We start from the raw sequence: 17,286 nt of genomic DNA on the forward strand, positions 1-17,286 counted from the left end.
CCTCATTAATCAGCAAACTACATCAAGAAAAGATTATCCAAAACTCCGATATCCCATCTAACTTAGTAACAGTTTCCCTCGTAGCAGTTCACAGTACAGTCCTCCCTGTAAGATGTTAGCGATAGGAAAAATGGGGAGAGAGATCGTAACACACTCGCTGTCACCACAAGTCCAAGTCTTCTTATTGCAGCACTGCTTATCCGTTCCGACACAAGTAGCGTTCTTATTCTGAGGTCCGCACATGCCATCATAAGCACGAAGAGGCTCAACAACTACCCATATCACGTCAGTACACACCCCATCCCCTCACTCGGATGACTTACATCCATCAACGCAGTATCGAATCTTGGGACGGACATTCTCGCAAGAATCCTCAAGGCGGGGATTCAACTCGTAAAACTTCTCAACAGAAATATCCCATTTCTTGGCCAAGGTGGCACAAGTCTTGGGATCGACTTTGGCACCACTGACTTCGCTCATGCGACAGTTTATACTGCCTGAGCTGGAAAGTGCTGCCATTCGCCATGTTTCGGGCTGGCATTCATCTGCGAGCGTGGGGGCGATGAGGGAAAGACCGAAAAGAAGAATCCATGAAGGAACCATTTTGAGGATTTGTCAGGTAAAGAGCGTAGTGAGTCAATTACACGATATGTCTTTTTGCGAGCCATGCTGGATATAATATGCTGCTGTCCAGATGTAAGCCAGGGTATGGAGCCAAGTCGATAAGCTGACATGGGGCTAATTAAACGAGTCTCCACCCGTCGATCATGAAACAAGGTTGTTTCCACAATTAAATGCTCCGTGCCGTTAGGGAACAATGCAGCGCTGTCGCTCATTTCCGCTGTTTCAACTTGATCGGAAGGATTTGGGGGCCGACGTGGTATTGCGCCCTGGTCAATCGCTGTCTAGATTTTACAGCGCAGGTGGGTAACAGAAGAATCGTCCTCTAAGGCTTAGGCTACCAAAATAAAGTAGCCTAACTGCTAGTCTAAGCTAGCACAATGCGACCAAATTATTTCGTCTCTTATGCCCAATTCTTCTAACGCCCTAAGGCAGCGCTGTTTTGAACGCCGTTGTGATAGAGAACTAGGTTTATCCTGACAGGTGGAGGTGTTTCAGCCTTGGGATGACTGCAGATCAAAAGTTCTCGATGAGCATTGAGCTGACGATGGCGGAGTATGGGATTTGGAGAGTTGGGATGAACCTGGTCGATTGGGGGCGGCATCGTGGTAACAAGTTGAATAGAGGGGCCAGCGGATTTGGCCGTGGAGAGCATACAGTGTAGTATCACCACGACATCTGCGTTTTTGCCTTACAAGACTCGAATGAAACAAGCGTGAGAATAAATAATCGTGTTAATAGTTCAGTGTTTTGCTGAATGCCTCCTTGTATCTTAGAACAGCATTGTGGGTCACGACATGCGTAGCAACACCATTTTGTTCAACTGAGCCTAAGCAAGACGGAATCCTATGGATAGCAAATGTCAACTGTGTATAAGCTGCGTAAGGTTTAATCTGTTCTCTACAATCTGTAGTTTTTCCCGTGGGGCTGAGTATCACTAATGCAGATACACAGAATCCTCCTACCCTGCCCATGTGTACAACCCGTAACCCCGTGTTCACATTCTCAGCGTCAATCTACTTCAAACCTAACCCCGTAGTTCAGTCTCCGGGCGCATTTCTTCGAGAACCTGCCAAATCCGTCGCCGATTGGTCAACCCACCCGGGATATCCTCAAGTCCAACCTTGGAATGATCCCACGCATCCTCCTCATCCTCAGCATCGGCCATGGATGGCACAGGGCACATGATCTGCCGAGTGAGTTTCTCCCAGTTCCACTTCTCGAGATCTTCCTTGCTGGAACCTGTCTTCTCGCGGATGATCTCCATGTCAAGATCCCACAGGAAAGGAATACGGAAGAAAACTTCTGCCCATTGGGATTGAGGCATTAGGTAGGTGCATTCCAACGGAAGGGGACCTTGCACAAAACCGCGGATGTGGTCGTTGATCTCATTGGGGGTATCATCCATGGGTTTCTGACTGCTGCTCGACTCGGGTGCCTTCTCGAGGTTGGAGATGAGACGGGTGGTAAGGTCAGGGATGTTGACGGGATCCTCATCCCACTGTGATACTGTTAGTACATATGTAGATCAACAGTGTGGGGGGCTGAACTTACCCATCCTGCCCATTCATCACCCCATTGGTCGATACAATTCACCGGAACGTAATATCCATCGTATGTGAAGGCATTCTTGTCTTCGTTGAAAATGGGGGGAACAAAATTATCATCCCTACGCCTCCGAAGCGACCTCTGACGTCCATTCTGAGAGTGATAACTTGCACAGCGTCGCTCAAGCGTCAGGAACAAATCCCCGACGCCACTAATTTTAGCATTGGGAGAGGTTGCGATGACGCGATTGGCGAGATCTTCGCAGGCTGGGTGGATGCCATGGTACATCTTGGCAGAAGGGCCGTCCCCGACATGCTCGTCATCCTCGTCGGTTGTTTCTTGAGGGTAGATGCGCTCACGGTCGGGTAGGATGTGGATTTTACCGTAGCAGCTGTCTGCTTCGCCCGTGTAGCGGGTTATTTCTTGGTCGGTGACTGTGCGAGCGTTGGCGTCTGGCCAGTGGGGGCCTCGTAGAACGATGCAGTCGTCCTCAAGGAGCATACCACAGATGGTGCAATACACATATTCTGGGTTCTGAGACATGATTGATGATGTTGGGATCGATGTGAGAAGAATGGTGTTTGGGAGAGAATGGTATCCTGGCTGGCCTGGAAAGGACAAAGGATGGAAGTGGGGGCGATTGACCTTTCCTATGATGCAACAAAGAAACCTGCTTTGCGAAAATTCCGAGCCGCTGAACTGCGGTGCAAGGAAAGACCTAGTGCGCACGTCTCACAAAAAGGACAAGACGGTATATGTGAAACAAAGTGAAAAGATCTACGATAAACGCACGCAGAGTTGAGGGTGGATGTAGGACCCTTAAATCGGATATGCCCGCTAGGGCTGACTACTGGCTCACCGCATGCTAGTCACATCCACCATGATGACATTGGCGCGCGCGACTACACTGAAGCAGGATTAGTTTAGCGCTAGATTCCTTCTGAAGGATTTCTATTGTCCCCTCTAATCTCAGAGCCTCGTTTCAAAACGAGACGTGGTGGGACTGAATCCTAGAGCTGACTGTATTCATGCAGTGACACTCAGTATCGGATTTTCATATCCGTTACTGGTGCTCTTCTAGAATACAGCCTTGAGATAACTGTAGAGTGGATGGCTCCGCTGATCCGCTCATCTCCCGTGAATAGACCTGCTTACGATCTTTCCAACATGGCGATGCCGACATGGTCAAGGATGCGACTAAATGCTGGTGTTGCAATTCATCCAGGATGTCGGTGTATTTTCTAAAGTCCCGATGTTGTATATTATAGACATAGAAACGCCCTCAATTTGCGACATCACATTCATTCGAAGTACAGTCTTTTCTCTATTGAGTCCCTTACTCAAGTCATTCTTTCTTGACTCATACATTCTTTTTACTTCAAAATGAAACGTTCTTTGCTCTTGGCTCTCTGGAGCGCAGGCGCTCTGGGCAGTCCTTGCAAGCCCGCGAGAGATCTTTCCGGCAATAGTTACTACCCTCCCCCTCCACCAAACAATTATGCTCCTCCTCCTTCCAATGATTATGATCTTCCTTCTTCAGAGGCTGCAACTTTGATCGCTTCTACAGAACCGGGTGCTGTTGAGACACATGGCTCCGGCTCCGGTTCCGGCTCTGGCTCCGGGGAAGGGTCTGGTTCCGGTGATGATGAGGAAGGCCCAGTGCCTACCTTCACACAAGGTTCAGGTACTCAGACCACTGGCCTTCCCCAAAGCGATGTGACCGCCGATCCTGTCTCTCCTGATGAGACTACCAGAGTACCAGAGGCTAGTCAAGCTTCTGATGCTGACGGTGTCGGTGTCTCTGGATCACCCACTGGCGCCGATGGTGTCGCTACCGACTCACCTAGTCAGCCTGACGATGGCGACAACGGTAGCGGCTCCGGCCCCGGCAACGGCAGTAATGGATCTCCTTCTTCAGATGGATCCAGCTTGGCTGATGGTGTCGCTGCCACCCGAACCGGTACCGAGGCCGGTAGTGACGCCATTGCGCTCCCTCAGACTGGCGATGCTACTGAGGGTGCTGGTGGTGATGCCACTGCTCCTGGTGTTGGCGGTGACGCTACCCAGACTCCCGGCACTGGCTCGGGCTCTGGCAACGGCAATGACAATGGTGATGCTACTCAGCTCCCCGAGACTGGTGCCAATGGTCAGCCTACCGGTGATGCCGGCAATGGCAGTGGCAACGGTAACGGTGGATCTCCTTCCTCTGATGGCTCCAGCCTCGCTGATGGTGTCGCTGCTACTCAGACCGGCACTGACGTCCCTGGTGAAACACCTGGCTCCGGCTCTGGTGACAACAATGGCGATGGAAACGGCGGCAACGGCAGCAACCAGACTACTGTCGATGGCGCCGTTCCCACCCAAGGCACTCCAGGCAGTGGTGACTCTACCGACTCTCCTGTAGAGACACCCGGCTCTGAAGACAACGGAAACGGCAGTGGTAATGGCAACGGCAGCGGCGAGACCACCGTTGATGGTGCCGTTCCTACCGGTGCTGTTCCCGGAAACGGTGACTCCACCGACTCCCCCGATGTCACCCAGGGACAGCCTGATGCTACTACTGCTGGCTCTGGTGAGACTGGCTCTCCAGACTCACCCGACCAGACCAACGTTCCTGGAGGTCAAGAGACCTCTGCTGGCGCTCCTGGCCCCGATGATGGTTCCTCTCCTGTCACCACCGGTGCTGTAAGTGACAACACTGAAGCTCCCGGTGCCGGCAATGGTGACGGATCTGAGACTACTGGTGCCGTACCTGAGCAATCTGATGTCCCCAGTAACGGTGATCAGACTACTCAGGCTCCTGGTGGCGACTCGCCTGAGACCACCGGTGCTCCTGGTCAGCCTGAGCCTGTCTCTTCTGATGAGAACGGTGTTCCTACTGGTGCTCCCACAAACCCTGATGAGACCACTGCTGGCTCGCCTGGTAGCGGTGCTGATGAAACCACTGTCGCTGTTCCAGACAACACCGCGCCTGCGGACTCTGAGACCACTGCTGGGGCTCCTGGCAACCCTGATGAGACTACCGCCGGCTCTCCCGACAATGATGCCGACGAGACTACGGCTCCAGGCCCTGACAACACTCCTCCCGTCGAGAATGAGACTTCTGTCAACGGAGACCAACCTTCTGAGACTGATGATGCTCCTCCTGCCACTACCGAGCCTGCCGAAGACAACAACGGCCCTTCTACCGTTGAAGCTGTTCCCACCACCGACGCTGGTAATGACGCTCCTGTTACCACTGCGCCCGTTGATGGTCCAGGTGTCACTCTGAACCCTGCTCCTGTTACTACTACCGCCGCTCCTGGCACTGGCGGTGGTAATGGTGATGACGGCGATGATGACGGTGGAGACAACGGTGGTGGTGGTAACAATGAGGACGACGACGACAATGACGATAATGATGACAATGGTGGAGGCGGCGGCGGCAACAATGATGATGATGATGACGACGACGATGACAATGGTGGTGGTGGTATCATCGGCGGTGGAGGTAACGGTCCAGGTGGCAGCGGCGGTGGCAGCAGTGGCGGTGGTAACAATGGCGACAACAATGACAACGAGGATGAGGATGAAGATGATGACGACGAGCCTACTTCTACCGCCACATCTTGTACCGAGACCGCCACCGTTACCGACTGCTTCGTCGCCTGCACTACCTACACCGGCCCAGCTGGCGCCACAATCACCCCCGAATGCTCTACAACCTGCACAGCTACCCACACCGGCTGCAGCGTTACTGGAACCACCACCACCTCATCAGCCGCTGCCTGTGGGCCTTCGGACGAGAGCTGTTCGACGTGTAAGCGCAAGCTAGTGTCCGAAGCCGATCCCGAGATTCTTGAGCGACGAGCTATCGGTCTTGAGAAACGAGGTCCCAGAAAGGCTCCTCCTAACGTGGGTGGCTGTAAGTTGGCTGTCATGCCCGAGTTCCCCGAGTATCCAGGTGGAGCTACTGTCTTGAAGAACGAGGGTGACATTCTCCCCAAGAACTCCCCTCTTCAAGCCATTAAGAGGTGGTGGCTCACTACCATCGACGCTCAGTGCCTACCTCTTCTGCGGGGTAACCTAGACGCTGCGACATACCTTGCCGATTTCTCTGGTGATATCCAGAAGGGGAGCGATAGACCTTCTATTGATCATGTCTACGAGAAGAGTATGCTGTTGGACTTCTTCAGGGCGATCATCGACAAGAACGCCCCTGCTGTCAAGGGTGCTACCACCGGTGGCTCTCGCAACAAGATCAATTGTCAGGATATGGAGTACTACGGCGGTGCTGGCCAGAACAGCAAAAATAACCTTCTCCAGAAGGTCTTTGATGCTTATCCTGGATCCGTGGAGAATACTGCTGATAAAGTTATGGTCACCGATGCCATGTATCTGGATGACTTTATCGGTATGGATCAATGGACGAACGGCGATGCAAAGGTAAGATACTAATCCGCTTCTTGGTGAAGTCATGTTAACAAATTCTAGGGTTTCGTCGCCTCTCCTACTGTGGTCAGGGATCAGGCCAATTCGTGGACTAACAAGAACAAGGATGTCAAGGCTTCCACCCAGGACACGACAGCTTATGACAGAATCGAGAAGAAGCTTGACCTACTCGAGAGGATGGCCATTGGTATTGAGATGTTCAGCGCTCCAGAGGCCATCGAAGCCATGGTCCGACAGAACACACGAATCTACGCACGACTGTATGTACAAACCCTTCTTGCTGAGACCTTGTTCTAACTTGTATATAGAAAGGACATCGACGACGACGCCAAGGGCTGCAAGAACGATGCCGCAGTCAAGAACAACCTCTGGTCCTTCGCCGACCGGTACAAGACCTTCATGCAGACCCGCTTCAAGGGAACTGACGCCTGGTCGCTGAACAACGAGGTTGTAAATGCGAAGACGAAGCTTCTCGCCAAGTTGAAGACGGACTTGGCTGCTGCTGCCAAGATCAAGGGCCAGGATCCCGCGGTTTGGAAAACGGATCTCGCTAGTTTCAACAGACGCTTCAACAACATGAACTCTGCTACTCGCTCTTGGGAGATTCCTGAGCCAGCTTGGGATTGGTCGTATGTTCAGAAGCGAGATGGAAGCTCGGGTCTTTCGTGTGATCGTCCTCTTGATTCGGAGACTACTACGTCTGCGGAGTCTACTACCTTTGCGACATCTACCAGGGCTACTTCTGACGATGAGGATAAGGTTACTACTACCACTCAAGCTCCCATCAAACTGACGGATCTTCCTACTCTTACCAACGCCCCTGCTCTGTCTATCTCAACACCTGATGGCAGCTCTTGTGCTTCTACCGCGACATACACCCAATGTAATCTCGGTACAGGCCAGCACGGTGACGCCTGCGTAACCAACTCAGAATGCGCCTCATGGGTAAACACCAAAACAACCAGCACAACACCCAGCCCCACCCCAACGCTAGACTCCCCCGACGCAAGCCAGAACATCAAGCACTGCTACGGCTCAGGACAAAAGTCCAACTACGAAGCCATCACCTACGCCGCCGAGTCTTTCTGTCGGGACGTGGTGAGCAAGAACAAGGATAACGGATACTATTGGAGTAACGACAAGCTCGAAGGTAAAAAGACGCCTTCCACTGGATATCACTTTAAGTTGCTGTTCTCGGTGAATGAAGGATGTTTGTGGAAGGCGGATTATGATGAGTGTATGCGGTATATGAAGGTGCCGATTGATTCTTGTAATTGTTCGGCCAAGGGAGGGAAGCAGGGTGGTTGGGTTGAGAATAATTGTATTACGGCTAAGATTGATCCTAATAGCGGTATCTAGGAGGGATCTTGGGATTGGCGTTTAGGATAGGATAGAGTTTATGAGTTTTGGATAATGAATTTTTGATCAGTTAATATTGTTTGTCCTGCAATGTGTCTGTCGCTCTGTTGGTTCCATCGTCGCATGTCGCATTTGGCCCCTGTAAGCGAGCGCTAATTACCCAATTTCCTCCAGTGACATTCAGCAGCGACGAGGCGCTAATAGATCTCCCCTGTAAGCACTGAAGGCAGCAGCGCGCTCGGGCATGTACGGTTCCAGGCAGAAGACGTCGCAATTGAGATATAAATGCGCCTTCCTCTCCCATCCTCGGACCATCAACATTTTCACCACGGGCTCTCATCACAATGTCTGATCACGACGACTTACCTACACCACCTCCATCCGATGATGAATCCGACTATTCATCGGAAGAAGCGGAGCCACGTCTAACACCCCAAGAACTCGGCGCGCTATTCCTCGACTTTTACACTTTCTTGACAACCCTCCATTTCAACAAAGCTCATCTCAAAATCCCTCCACCCAACGGCTGGCCACATATTACACCCGAATCATACAATCACTTCAAATCAGACTACGCCATTGAAGTCATCCGTCATTTGCCCTACTTCAGCAATGAATGTCGAGATCATATCCACTATAAGTCCAGACCTTTAGATCTCACAGCCTATACCCAGGAGGATATAAAATACCATAAAGAATATGATGCCATGGATCAGGAATTCTGGTCTACCGAAGACAAACAGGACCCTAGCGACGTGTTCTGTTTTTCTCTAGGCTTTGAGAGTTACGGTCGGACTTTTTATCTGCTTGTCAACGATTGCGAAATCATTGAGGATATGAACAGGGCTGACATGCTGAGTTCAGTGCCAGTGGAGGAATTCTTTGAAAAGCTCAAGGAGGAGTATAGATCTCTGAAACTTATTCCTGGAAAGGGAAGGATTACTAGAGAGGTGGAGCACGTACCTGAGCGTGAGGGGAGGATTGCTAGGATGGAAGTTGATGCACAGACGGAGGACTGGGGAACGGACTTGGATATCCAGTATCTGAGGCAGATTTATCGCGATCATGGGTGGCCGGGTGCATTTGATGTGGAGCGTGCTACCGAGGCTGTTAATGAGTGGATGGAGTTTTTGGCAGAATCTGAAGGAGATGGACCCGGTCTAGATAGAAGTTATGGGTGGGAACCTGCTGATTGAGAATATGGTTGATGCGACGTGGGCCGAAGAAATGGCAGTTGCAAGACTGGACTATCTTCTGTAATATCTATCTATCTACATATCATTAAACTAGATTTCTCAAGTTTACCTAGTAAGCCGGGGCAAATGCGTATCCTGATGCCAACTAACAAGGCCACAGATGGCTTCATCAGGGCGTTGGCAGATTACAACGACCAAGAGAGGGCTGGTAACAGGGCCTTGATGAGACAAGATGATCACCTATTCTATCTCCTGGTCTGAACAATCTCAATCTGTTCACCCTTCTTGACAGAGAAGCTAGTCTTCTTAACAGTCTTCCCATTGACCTCGAAAACACTATCCTTCACAGCAACAGGAAGATTCTCAGGGAGATAAATAGTTCCCTTAGTTCCCTTATCACCCACAACCTGAACCTTCATATACAAAAGATCAGAGACAAGCTTCCACTCAACCTCAATAGTACCCTTCTCAGTAGGAACACGACCCTTTGCCCACTCAAGTCCAAGAAGCATAGGCTGAACCTTCCATTCGGAAAACCCAGCCTTGGTGGGCTGAACGCCGAGAACATGCTTGCTGAGTTCAGCGGTAGGACCGGCGGCCCATCCGTGGCAGAGGGAGGTCATAATTCCCAGACCGGGTGTACCGTCGGCTTCGAGGGTCTCCCAGAAAGTGTTGGTGTAGTTGGCGTTGGAGGGGTTTGCCATTGGTGCCCAGAGGGTCTTGAGAAGGAGACGGATGGCGTGTTCGTCAGCGGACTCGAAGGCAGCACGGAGGTGGTATGCTGAAGAGAAGGGGCTGATCTTCTGGGCAAAGCCAGACTCAGCAGTGCTGTTGCTGAAAGCGAGGGGTCCAGCGAGGAGTTGAAGCTCTGCTTCCATGGTAGACAGCAAAGACTTCGCTGAAACGCCATTGGCTTGGGGAATACCAGCCAAGATAGCAAGAGCGTTCGCATCTTGAGAGAAACCAGTGGTGATCTCATTGCTGAGGACGTATGCACCCATAGTCTCGTTCCAAAGCTGCTTGTGAACAGCCTTGCGAAGCTTCTTAAGACGAGACTGGTACTTGCCTGTGTTCACACCACCAGCCTTGAGAAGCTTCTCGGTTTGCTGCAGAGAATAAGCGTACAGGGCGTTGAACTTGGTACTAGCGCCCGTCTGAGGAGGATCGTAATAGTTCCAATCCCCGGTGAGAGAAGGATCATCGATAGTGAAAAGGCCACCGACAAGCTGCTCGTGAGCCCAGTCCAGCATTTGGACGGCACGAGGTGCCCATTCCTTGGCAAATGACACGTTGCCGAGGACTTCGTAGTTGGTAGCCAGGCCGTTGAGCAAGTTGAAGGAATAGCCGATAAGACCGGTGATGTTGACAGGCAGAGGTGCAGGGAGAGGTGCTTGTTGAATCTTGGCATTGGGAATCCAGAAGCCAGCTGTTGTCTGGTATGATCCTACAAGATCGAGAGATCCTTCGACAAAGGACTTTCCATAGGTACTAGCGAAGGTGGATGAGATTGCGATGTCGAGATCTCCTGCATAGGCGATGCGATCTCGTCGTGATCCGTCGACGATTGTGTCGAGAGGGTTGTTACCCATGAGGAAGTCATCGAGGAAAGATCGGTCTGTGAGACTGGAAGAGTAGATCTCTTCGCCTTCGAGGGTTGTGGCGCGGAGGTTGCGGTAGTAAGCTGAGTGACCGAGTGGTGCACCGAGACCAAAGGAACCGTAGAATTTGTCGGTTTGAATGAAGTTGAGAGCGGTCTGGTTGTTGATAGACACTCGAATATCCGTCATGTTGACTCTGGCATGGACAGAGAGCCACTCTCCGACCGTGACGTTGGCAGCCTTGGGAATCGTGCCAGAAGCAGAAGTGCTCGTTGAAATGACACCAGTTTCAACATTGCAGGTGATCAAAACAGCGTCGTTCAACGTATCAGATAAAACAGAAAAGACGAACTCTCCGGTCAAAGGGTTAACCTCAAAGTCAACCTCATAACTGGTAGCCTGCGCAACACCAGCACCGCTCAACGCCTGAGGAGCCGCGCTCTCGACCAAAGAACCCTCGTCAGTAACTTGCCAAAAGTCAGGAACAGTATCCTTAGGGATTTCGGTAAGTTGAGCAGTTCGAGCGCCGGTATGCCAAATACGAGTGAGATCGGCGTCAGAGCATTCGAAAGATCCAGGAAGTTCCGTAAGAGGGGTGGTGTGAACGGTTGGCTTCACGCCGATGCGTCGGAGCTTAAGGTCACCGGCTGATGAAAGGCTGAGTTTTTGGTAGCGGAAGGCGCCTTGGATTAGACGGTTGGTGGTGAGACCGGGCGTGGAGATGTTGTATTTGTTCACGCGATAGGTTTCCATTGCTGCGGCGAGAGGAAGAGGGCCGTCGCTCTGTACTGTGTGTTAGCTGAGAAGTTAGTTGGAATATCTTGGTGACTTACCATGTAGGCATTTAGGGCGGCCTTGGACTCGGCGAATGTGAGCTCGAATCCAGAGGTGTCGCCTGAGCGGGAAACAACTTCAAAGGTGGGATGGCCTTCGACGCTGTAGCCGTAGTCGAGAACTACGATATCAGCCTTGGAACCATTGGACGAAAGAGTAATAGTGTCATTGTTGGCGTAGATGATCGGGTTCTTGGTTGCTTTGGAAAGAACAAGGGTGGTGTGCAGTAGCAAAGCTACCGCGAAAGAACGAACCATAGCGAGAAATTGAAGAATTAATGAGAGTCAACGAAGTAGAGTGCAATTGAAGAAACGAGTGTATTACTATCCATCATCAACCTTCTGCGACACGACATATATATACCTCGGATGATCTTGACAGAAAACGTTCAAGTGGATAGTTAATTTCAACTCAGCCTCGAATTGACGTTGATAGATCTTGGCATCTTGATCATGATGCAGAATTGCCACGAATGTATGGGGATTTCGGCATCTACCGTGGTTGGTGTTGACGATAAACGAGACGGAGCGAGGTGGAGCGAGGCTAAACGAGGTTGTACGAGGACTTGGCCGTTGAACGACAACTTCGATTGGAGCTTGGACTAAGATTTTTAATGCAACCATCAACTCTCAGATCTCTTCCGTCGGCTTTTTCCTAAATTGTGGGACCTGTGATTTCGTAAAACATCCGAGTTCCGAATATATATTCGACAGCAAACTATAAGCTTTTTGCACAAGTCAGTGTGACAAGACAATATGCTGCAGTGAACTGAACTTCGCATTTCAATAGAGACGTTTTGTTCCCTTCACAGCTTTCCACAAAGCAAATAGAACAAAGTTTAACTCTCCGTTACATTCTTCTTGAGTCAATGGTTTGCATTCAGCAGATGAAGCTTTCGTTAAAGTCCCTTTTCCTTTTTGTTCTTTTCGAAAGGCAGATCCTCAAAGGGTCGGGCGGGGAAGCGGAAGGTAATTTGACTCGCTGCTTCTTGAAGAGCATAACCAACACCGGCTTGGCAGTAACGTTAGTTCTGAATAATCTGATTAATTCAATTTAACCAGTAGTCATGCCATGTTTTCTTTTTCCTATTACTTGTCTGCCTTGCCATTCTATTTCTAGAAACATTCACTACTTCTTGGAAGTTCAAGCATAACCAACATAGCCACTACCAACGAGATAAAGATAACATATTGTGACGTAACTCCGGGACTGGATTTTCTGATGTTCCTAGAGAATATATTTACCCCTCTTTGAGTATCAGCAATGGAACTCTTGCATATGTTATCTCCTCATCTCATCAACAACCTGATTCAATGTTCACACACGCCTTGTTTATGTTAATATCCTTTCTTCTCAAATTCTCTTACGCTATTCACGAACCTGGACAAGAACTTCTCTTTCCTTCATCAAACCGAGAGATTTCCCCAATGCTGACAGAAGGCGGGTGGAACGGTGACTTTGGCTTCACATGGTTTCCCAGATCCTCATTTGGCGGTAGTGTAGGCGGCGTTGTATACGGATGGCCAGCCAAAGGTGGTTTCTACTCGCGTCTCTGCTCTGTAGTGGAGCTTGAGTTCTTAGGGATTGACCGATTCGAGCCATCCGACAAACCGGATAACCCTGAGAATGAGGAAGCACACTGCGCCAAATTGCGCCAGCTTGGAGCGTATTGGTTTCGTGATCCTGACCACAAACTACGCTATGGGCGGAAATACCGGAACAAAGAACGAGATGCATCAGTTCTATATGTCGGCTGGCCTTCCAGTGGTGGTGTTTGGGCCCTCAATACCAACTTAACACAATCTGCACAAAAGGGTTTAGGGAGAATTGATAATGCATTCACAATGGAGGAACGATGCAAGATGATTGAGAAACTTGGGGGAACATTTTATCATAATCCTAGTCATTGTCCTCATCTAGACCTTGATGGTTCTTCGGAGGGAGATGATATTAAAAGCTACTAGTCCTACATGTACTACTTCTATATACAGTTCAGGTCAATTGGTACAACTCATGCAATCCCGATCCAATGCTTTCCGTCTTATCTAACCTAGGTAGGGTAAAGAACAATGTATTTACATTTACTACAATCCTTGGATAAATCATTCTTACCTAGCAGTTGAAGTCTTTTTCCAACAATTTCCCAAAGGGCAGGGTCTCTAAAACTTACAAATAGAGCAACTTATTGCAGTTTAACCTTGATCGGTGTCGACTGAGATATCAGGATAAGGTTCAGAGTAAGAGAAAAAAAGAAATGCAACTTGACCTTTATTGCTAGTAATTTTCATTTGCCCAGCCTCTGTTTGTCACCGTGCTTTAGCTTCGATAAAGTTTTCTGTTTTCAGCTTCATGGAGTTACAAGTCGGTTGATCACGGCGATATGCTAACGCCGACATTGAATGACTAAGTGGCATCGTAGCGTTGTGGATCCTTGCTGAATCTTCGCGGAAAAAGTCTATTCAAAACTTGGCAGGAACACCTTAGTCAGCGGGAAATGTCCTTTTAGTGCCGGTAAATAGAGTTAAATAGCTATATAGATTTATAAGCTGTGTACAGATGGATTTATATATCTAGCAGGTTGTCATTCTCTTAACTCAAGTTCCTCATATTAGTATCAACACTATCTCTCTTTTCACTTGAATGAATCCTGCCTTACTCTCACTACCTCATACCACTAAACTCTATCAGACATCATGTCTCATCTCATTACGAACAAGCCACTCCTTGGCCCCCTCGTCGCTCTCAACAGTTGGATTTTTGCAATGGAAGCTCTCCTCTACGCCCGCCGAATTCCAGCGCTGTCCAAGTACGACGTCGTCTTCGACCCAGCCACTGTTAAAAAGCAGAAAGCTGAGAAACTGCCTCCTTACGTACAGTGGGCAGCGGACAATTTCAACAACTTGCTTGAGCAACCTACCCAGTACTACGCAGTTGTTCTTGCCTTGAGCATGTTGGATGTCAAGGACAAGACTACCGTGCGCTTAGCTTGGGGCTATGTTGGTTTGAGAATCCTTCACAGTTTGATCCACGTTACAACCAACAGCCTCAACTTGCGCTTTTCCATTTTTGCGACAAGCTCGTTTGCGCTTCTAGGACTTACTGCTAAGGCAGCGTGGGAGTTGTTCTTCTGAATTGGGATCTAGAGCGAGGAATAATCTTGAGACCCGATGTATTAGGAAGTCGTCAGGCTTTAGGAGGTTTTCTTATATTTGAGAGTATGTAAGGGTGGCAAAGACAAGACGAAGTGCGGAGGTAGAACATCAGTTGTATCACAAGCAGTCTGGGTAATCTGAGATCTCAGATTAGGGGAAAGGGAAACTGTAACTAGGACCAATACTATAAGCGTATTCTTCATTCTTACATAAAGCTGACTATAATCGAAGTAAGCTACCTGATTGCCGAATAAACCTCACTTCCTATCGGCAGCCTTCCCCAAAGCCTCCCTCACCTTGGCCAGAATTTCGTCCTTAACACCTTCGGACTGCTTTGCTGCCCAATCAGCAAACTCGCCGTCCTCGAGAGCCTTACGCAAGGCATCAATAAGCCGTGGTTGCAGCACTGATCAGCAACGGGTCCTGAGAAAGCTCCTCGCGCGTGAAGCCTGTGTCAAGGGCTTGGAACCAGTCCGTGGGCTGCATGGCCACGGGGTAGACTTTAGAAGCCGTGTAGAGAGATGAGAGAGCAGACTGTCGGAACGAGTCTTTCGCATCTTGTAGTGACTCAGCTACACTCTTGACATCCAAATGGCCCAAGAAGCCGCGTACTGTATGCCTGTAACCTCGCACTACAGCATCGGCATACTTGGCACTCAGTTTCGCCTCCTCGAGAGCACCGAGATGCGCGAGACGTCTTGTCATGTTTTCCATGACCTGTGGGTTCGTGGCGGCCTGGCCAGAAGCCTCAAAGATCATCTTGTCTCTTCGCTCCTCCCAGTCCTGGCGATCACGGAGATACGCCTGCATCAATGAATCAGAATAATCCATCCGAGTCATGCCCTGAGGCAAGTCGTTGGCGCGACCTTTGTTCAAACCAGGAATAGGCGAGCGCGTCTCGCCAATATAGGCAGCATTGCCTAGTTTGGTCTCCTTTAGAAGCCACTTACGCATCTTCTCTTGCTGCTTCTGTACTTACGAGCTCTCAAAGGTTGGGATAAGACTGTTGAGTGCCTTGCTGTAGTTTTGTGACAGCCTTTGTCCGTTTGGTCCGCCTACAATGGGGCTAGGGGCGTACAAGTCATCGGTGAGGTTGAACTCGGCCTCGGAGACCGCGATAGGCTTATTGAAGCGCGAAAACTGTCCTTTAAGCTCGTATGCGAAGGTGTCTTTGTCCAGGAATCGAGTGGGAAATTGCAATGCAAAGTATTGTCCACCGCCAGGACCTTGAAATGAATAATATGTCAGCGATATTTGTAGCCCAGTAGTACTATTCAATGTGGAACTTACAGTATAGTGTGGACAGCTTATCATAGAGCTGGTAGATGAATGAGTTGGTCGGGGGTTTATCCGCATTCTCGGCGTGTGACGGACCAGCAGTAGGAGGTGGAGCATTTCGGGATGGTGGTAATTTCTGTCCTCCGTCCACGACCAGACCATGCGTAGCCCGTGTCCAGTTTTTGATGACCTCTCGAATGTTGGCAGTAGAGATCTCGCCGAACTCGTCACGCTTATCTTCGACAAAGGCGAGGATCTTGTCAGTGACCTCTGTCGGAGCTCCGATCACCTTTAATGCCTTTTCGATGCTCCACCCAGCTTTTGCTGATTCGGGGTGCATGGTCTTGCGAGGATACTGTAGAATCATATACGCCTTATCGAGGTCTGAAAGCTTCCCGTTGAATGGAATATCGACGTCAAGACCTGTGAGCTCCTTTGGTTGGGAATAGTGCATGATGGAGTGGATATCGACATGGGCATAGTTTGTGATATCAGACTTATTGTAGACGTTGATGACATGGTCAGAGATTTGCTCCGCTGTCCACCCTTGAGTTTTTTCATAAAGCTTGAAAGCTGCATTGATGTTCTGAACTGCTTTGTTTCCGTGATCTGGGGACTGATGTTCGTGGAGTAGACCTAGTGCATGGCCAAACTCGTGTAGGATGACTGATCTCTCCTTTGCGGTAATGGGAGAGAACTTATCCAACCAGGCTAGGTTCATGGTGGCCTCTGTTGCTGGAATGCTATTGCATTGGCGACCGATGTACGACCAGTTCCCATCGTTGGGATCAAAAGTAACTCTCACGTTACTTTCCCCGGCCGAAGGTGCTTCCTTGAAAGTAACGTTGGCATACCAAGACCATTCCTCGATTGCTTGTGTCACCTTTTCATGTTGCAACTGACTTCCACCCATGAAGAAGTAAGAAATGACTTGCGGTGTGCCGCTCCAGAAATTCTGTTCGTTTGCAAACACCGTGGAAACCTTATCAGGTCCAATAGCGTAATTGAGACCGGCATTGAACATCATCTTACCGCCAGCAAGCGGCTTATTCTCAAAATTCCTAGGCACCATATCCTTGCACGCTTTCTGTTTCCAGGTGCCAGGTGCTGACCCGTCGACCGAGAAAGAAGTACGTGGGTCATTCTGAGACTCGTTTGCCGCCGTGACATCATCTGGTACATCGGAATCAACAACGGAAGAATCGCTGCCCATATCGCTGTTCTCTTTGCCATTATTGGTAACAGGAGAACTGCCAGGCATCATGTTAG

General features: G+C 49.8%; 7 protein-coding genes across 7 annotated transcripts; 3 read left to right on the forward strand and 4 right to left on the reverse strand.

Moving 5' to 3' along the window:
- Positions 1-62: 62 nt before the first annotated feature.
- On the reverse strand, positions 63-603 carry FIESC28_02469 (uncharacterized protein; the record flags this gene model as incomplete). Its single annotated transcript, XM_031156618.1, has 3 exons — positions 63-105; positions 155-272; positions 324-603. 3 exons carry the CDS (start codon positions 601-603, stop codon positions 63-65), a joined length of 441 nt encoding a protein of 146 aa, XP_031019287.1.
- Positions 604-1,648: 1,045 nt separating this feature from the next.
- Positions 1,649-2,712, reverse strand: FIESC28_02470 (uncharacterized protein; the record flags this gene model as incomplete). The annotated part of the gene is made up of 2 exons (XM_031156619.1): positions 1,649-2,122; positions 2,176-2,712. The coding sequence occupies 2 exons, from the start codon at positions 2,710-2,712 to the stop codon at positions 1,649-1,651; spliced, it is 1,011 nt and encodes a 336-aa protein (XP_031019288.1).
- Positions 2,713-3,552: 840 nt separating this feature from the next.
- Positions 3,553-7,959, forward strand: FIESC28_02471 (uncharacterized protein; the record flags this gene model as incomplete). Its single annotated transcript, XM_031156620.1, has 3 exons — positions 3,553-6,594; positions 6,643-6,860; positions 6,909-7,959. 3 exons carry the CDS (start codon positions 3,553-3,555, stop codon positions 7,957-7,959), a joined length of 4,311 nt encoding a protein of 1,436 aa, XP_031019289.1.
- Positions 7,960-8,303: 344 nt separating this feature from the next.
- On the forward strand, positions 8,304-9,155 carry FIESC28_02472 (uncharacterized protein; the record flags this gene model as incomplete). The annotated part of the gene is made up of 1 exon (XM_031156621.1): positions 8,304-9,155. The coding sequence occupies one exon, from the start codon at positions 8,304-8,306 to the stop codon at positions 9,153-9,155; it is 852 nt and encodes a 283-aa protein (XP_031019290.1).
- Positions 9,156-9,400: 245 nt separating this feature from the next.
- On the reverse strand, positions 9,401-11,844 carry FIESC28_02473 (uncharacterized protein; the record flags this gene model as incomplete). The annotated part of the gene is made up of 2 exons (XM_031156622.1): positions 9,401-11,536; positions 11,587-11,844. The coding sequence occupies 2 exons, from the start codon at positions 11,842-11,844 to the stop codon at positions 9,401-9,403; spliced, it is 2,394 nt and encodes a 797-aa protein (XP_031019291.1).
- A 2,436-nt stretch (positions 11,845-14,280) lies between these two features.
- Positions 14,281-14,718, forward strand: FIESC28_02474 (uncharacterized protein; the record flags this gene model as incomplete). The annotated part of the gene is made up of 1 exon (XM_031156623.1): positions 14,281-14,718. One exon carries the CDS (start codon positions 14,281-14,283, stop codon positions 14,716-14,718), a length of 438 nt encoding a protein of 145 aa, XP_031019292.1.
- A 405-nt stretch (positions 14,719-15,123) lies between these two features.
- Positions 15,124-17,281, reverse strand: FIESC28_02475 (uncharacterized protein; the record flags this gene model as incomplete). Its single annotated transcript, XM_031156624.1, has 3 exons — positions 15,124-15,708; positions 15,799-15,965; positions 16,030-17,281. 3 exons carry the CDS (start codon positions 17,279-17,281, stop codon positions 15,124-15,126), a joined length of 2,004 nt encoding a protein of 667 aa, XP_031019293.1.
- Between the last annotated feature and the right edge of the window lie 5 nt (positions 17,282-17,286).

The sequence above is a fragment of the Fusarium coffeatum genome (genome assembly GCF_003316985.1).
Source record: "Fusarium coffeatum strain FIESC_28 chromosome Unknown BRIP53273_contig_54, whole genome shotgun sequence".
NCBI classification, from domain to species: domain Eukaryota; kingdom Fungi; phylum Ascomycota; class Sordariomycetes; order Hypocreales; family Nectriaceae; genus Fusarium; species Fusarium coffeatum.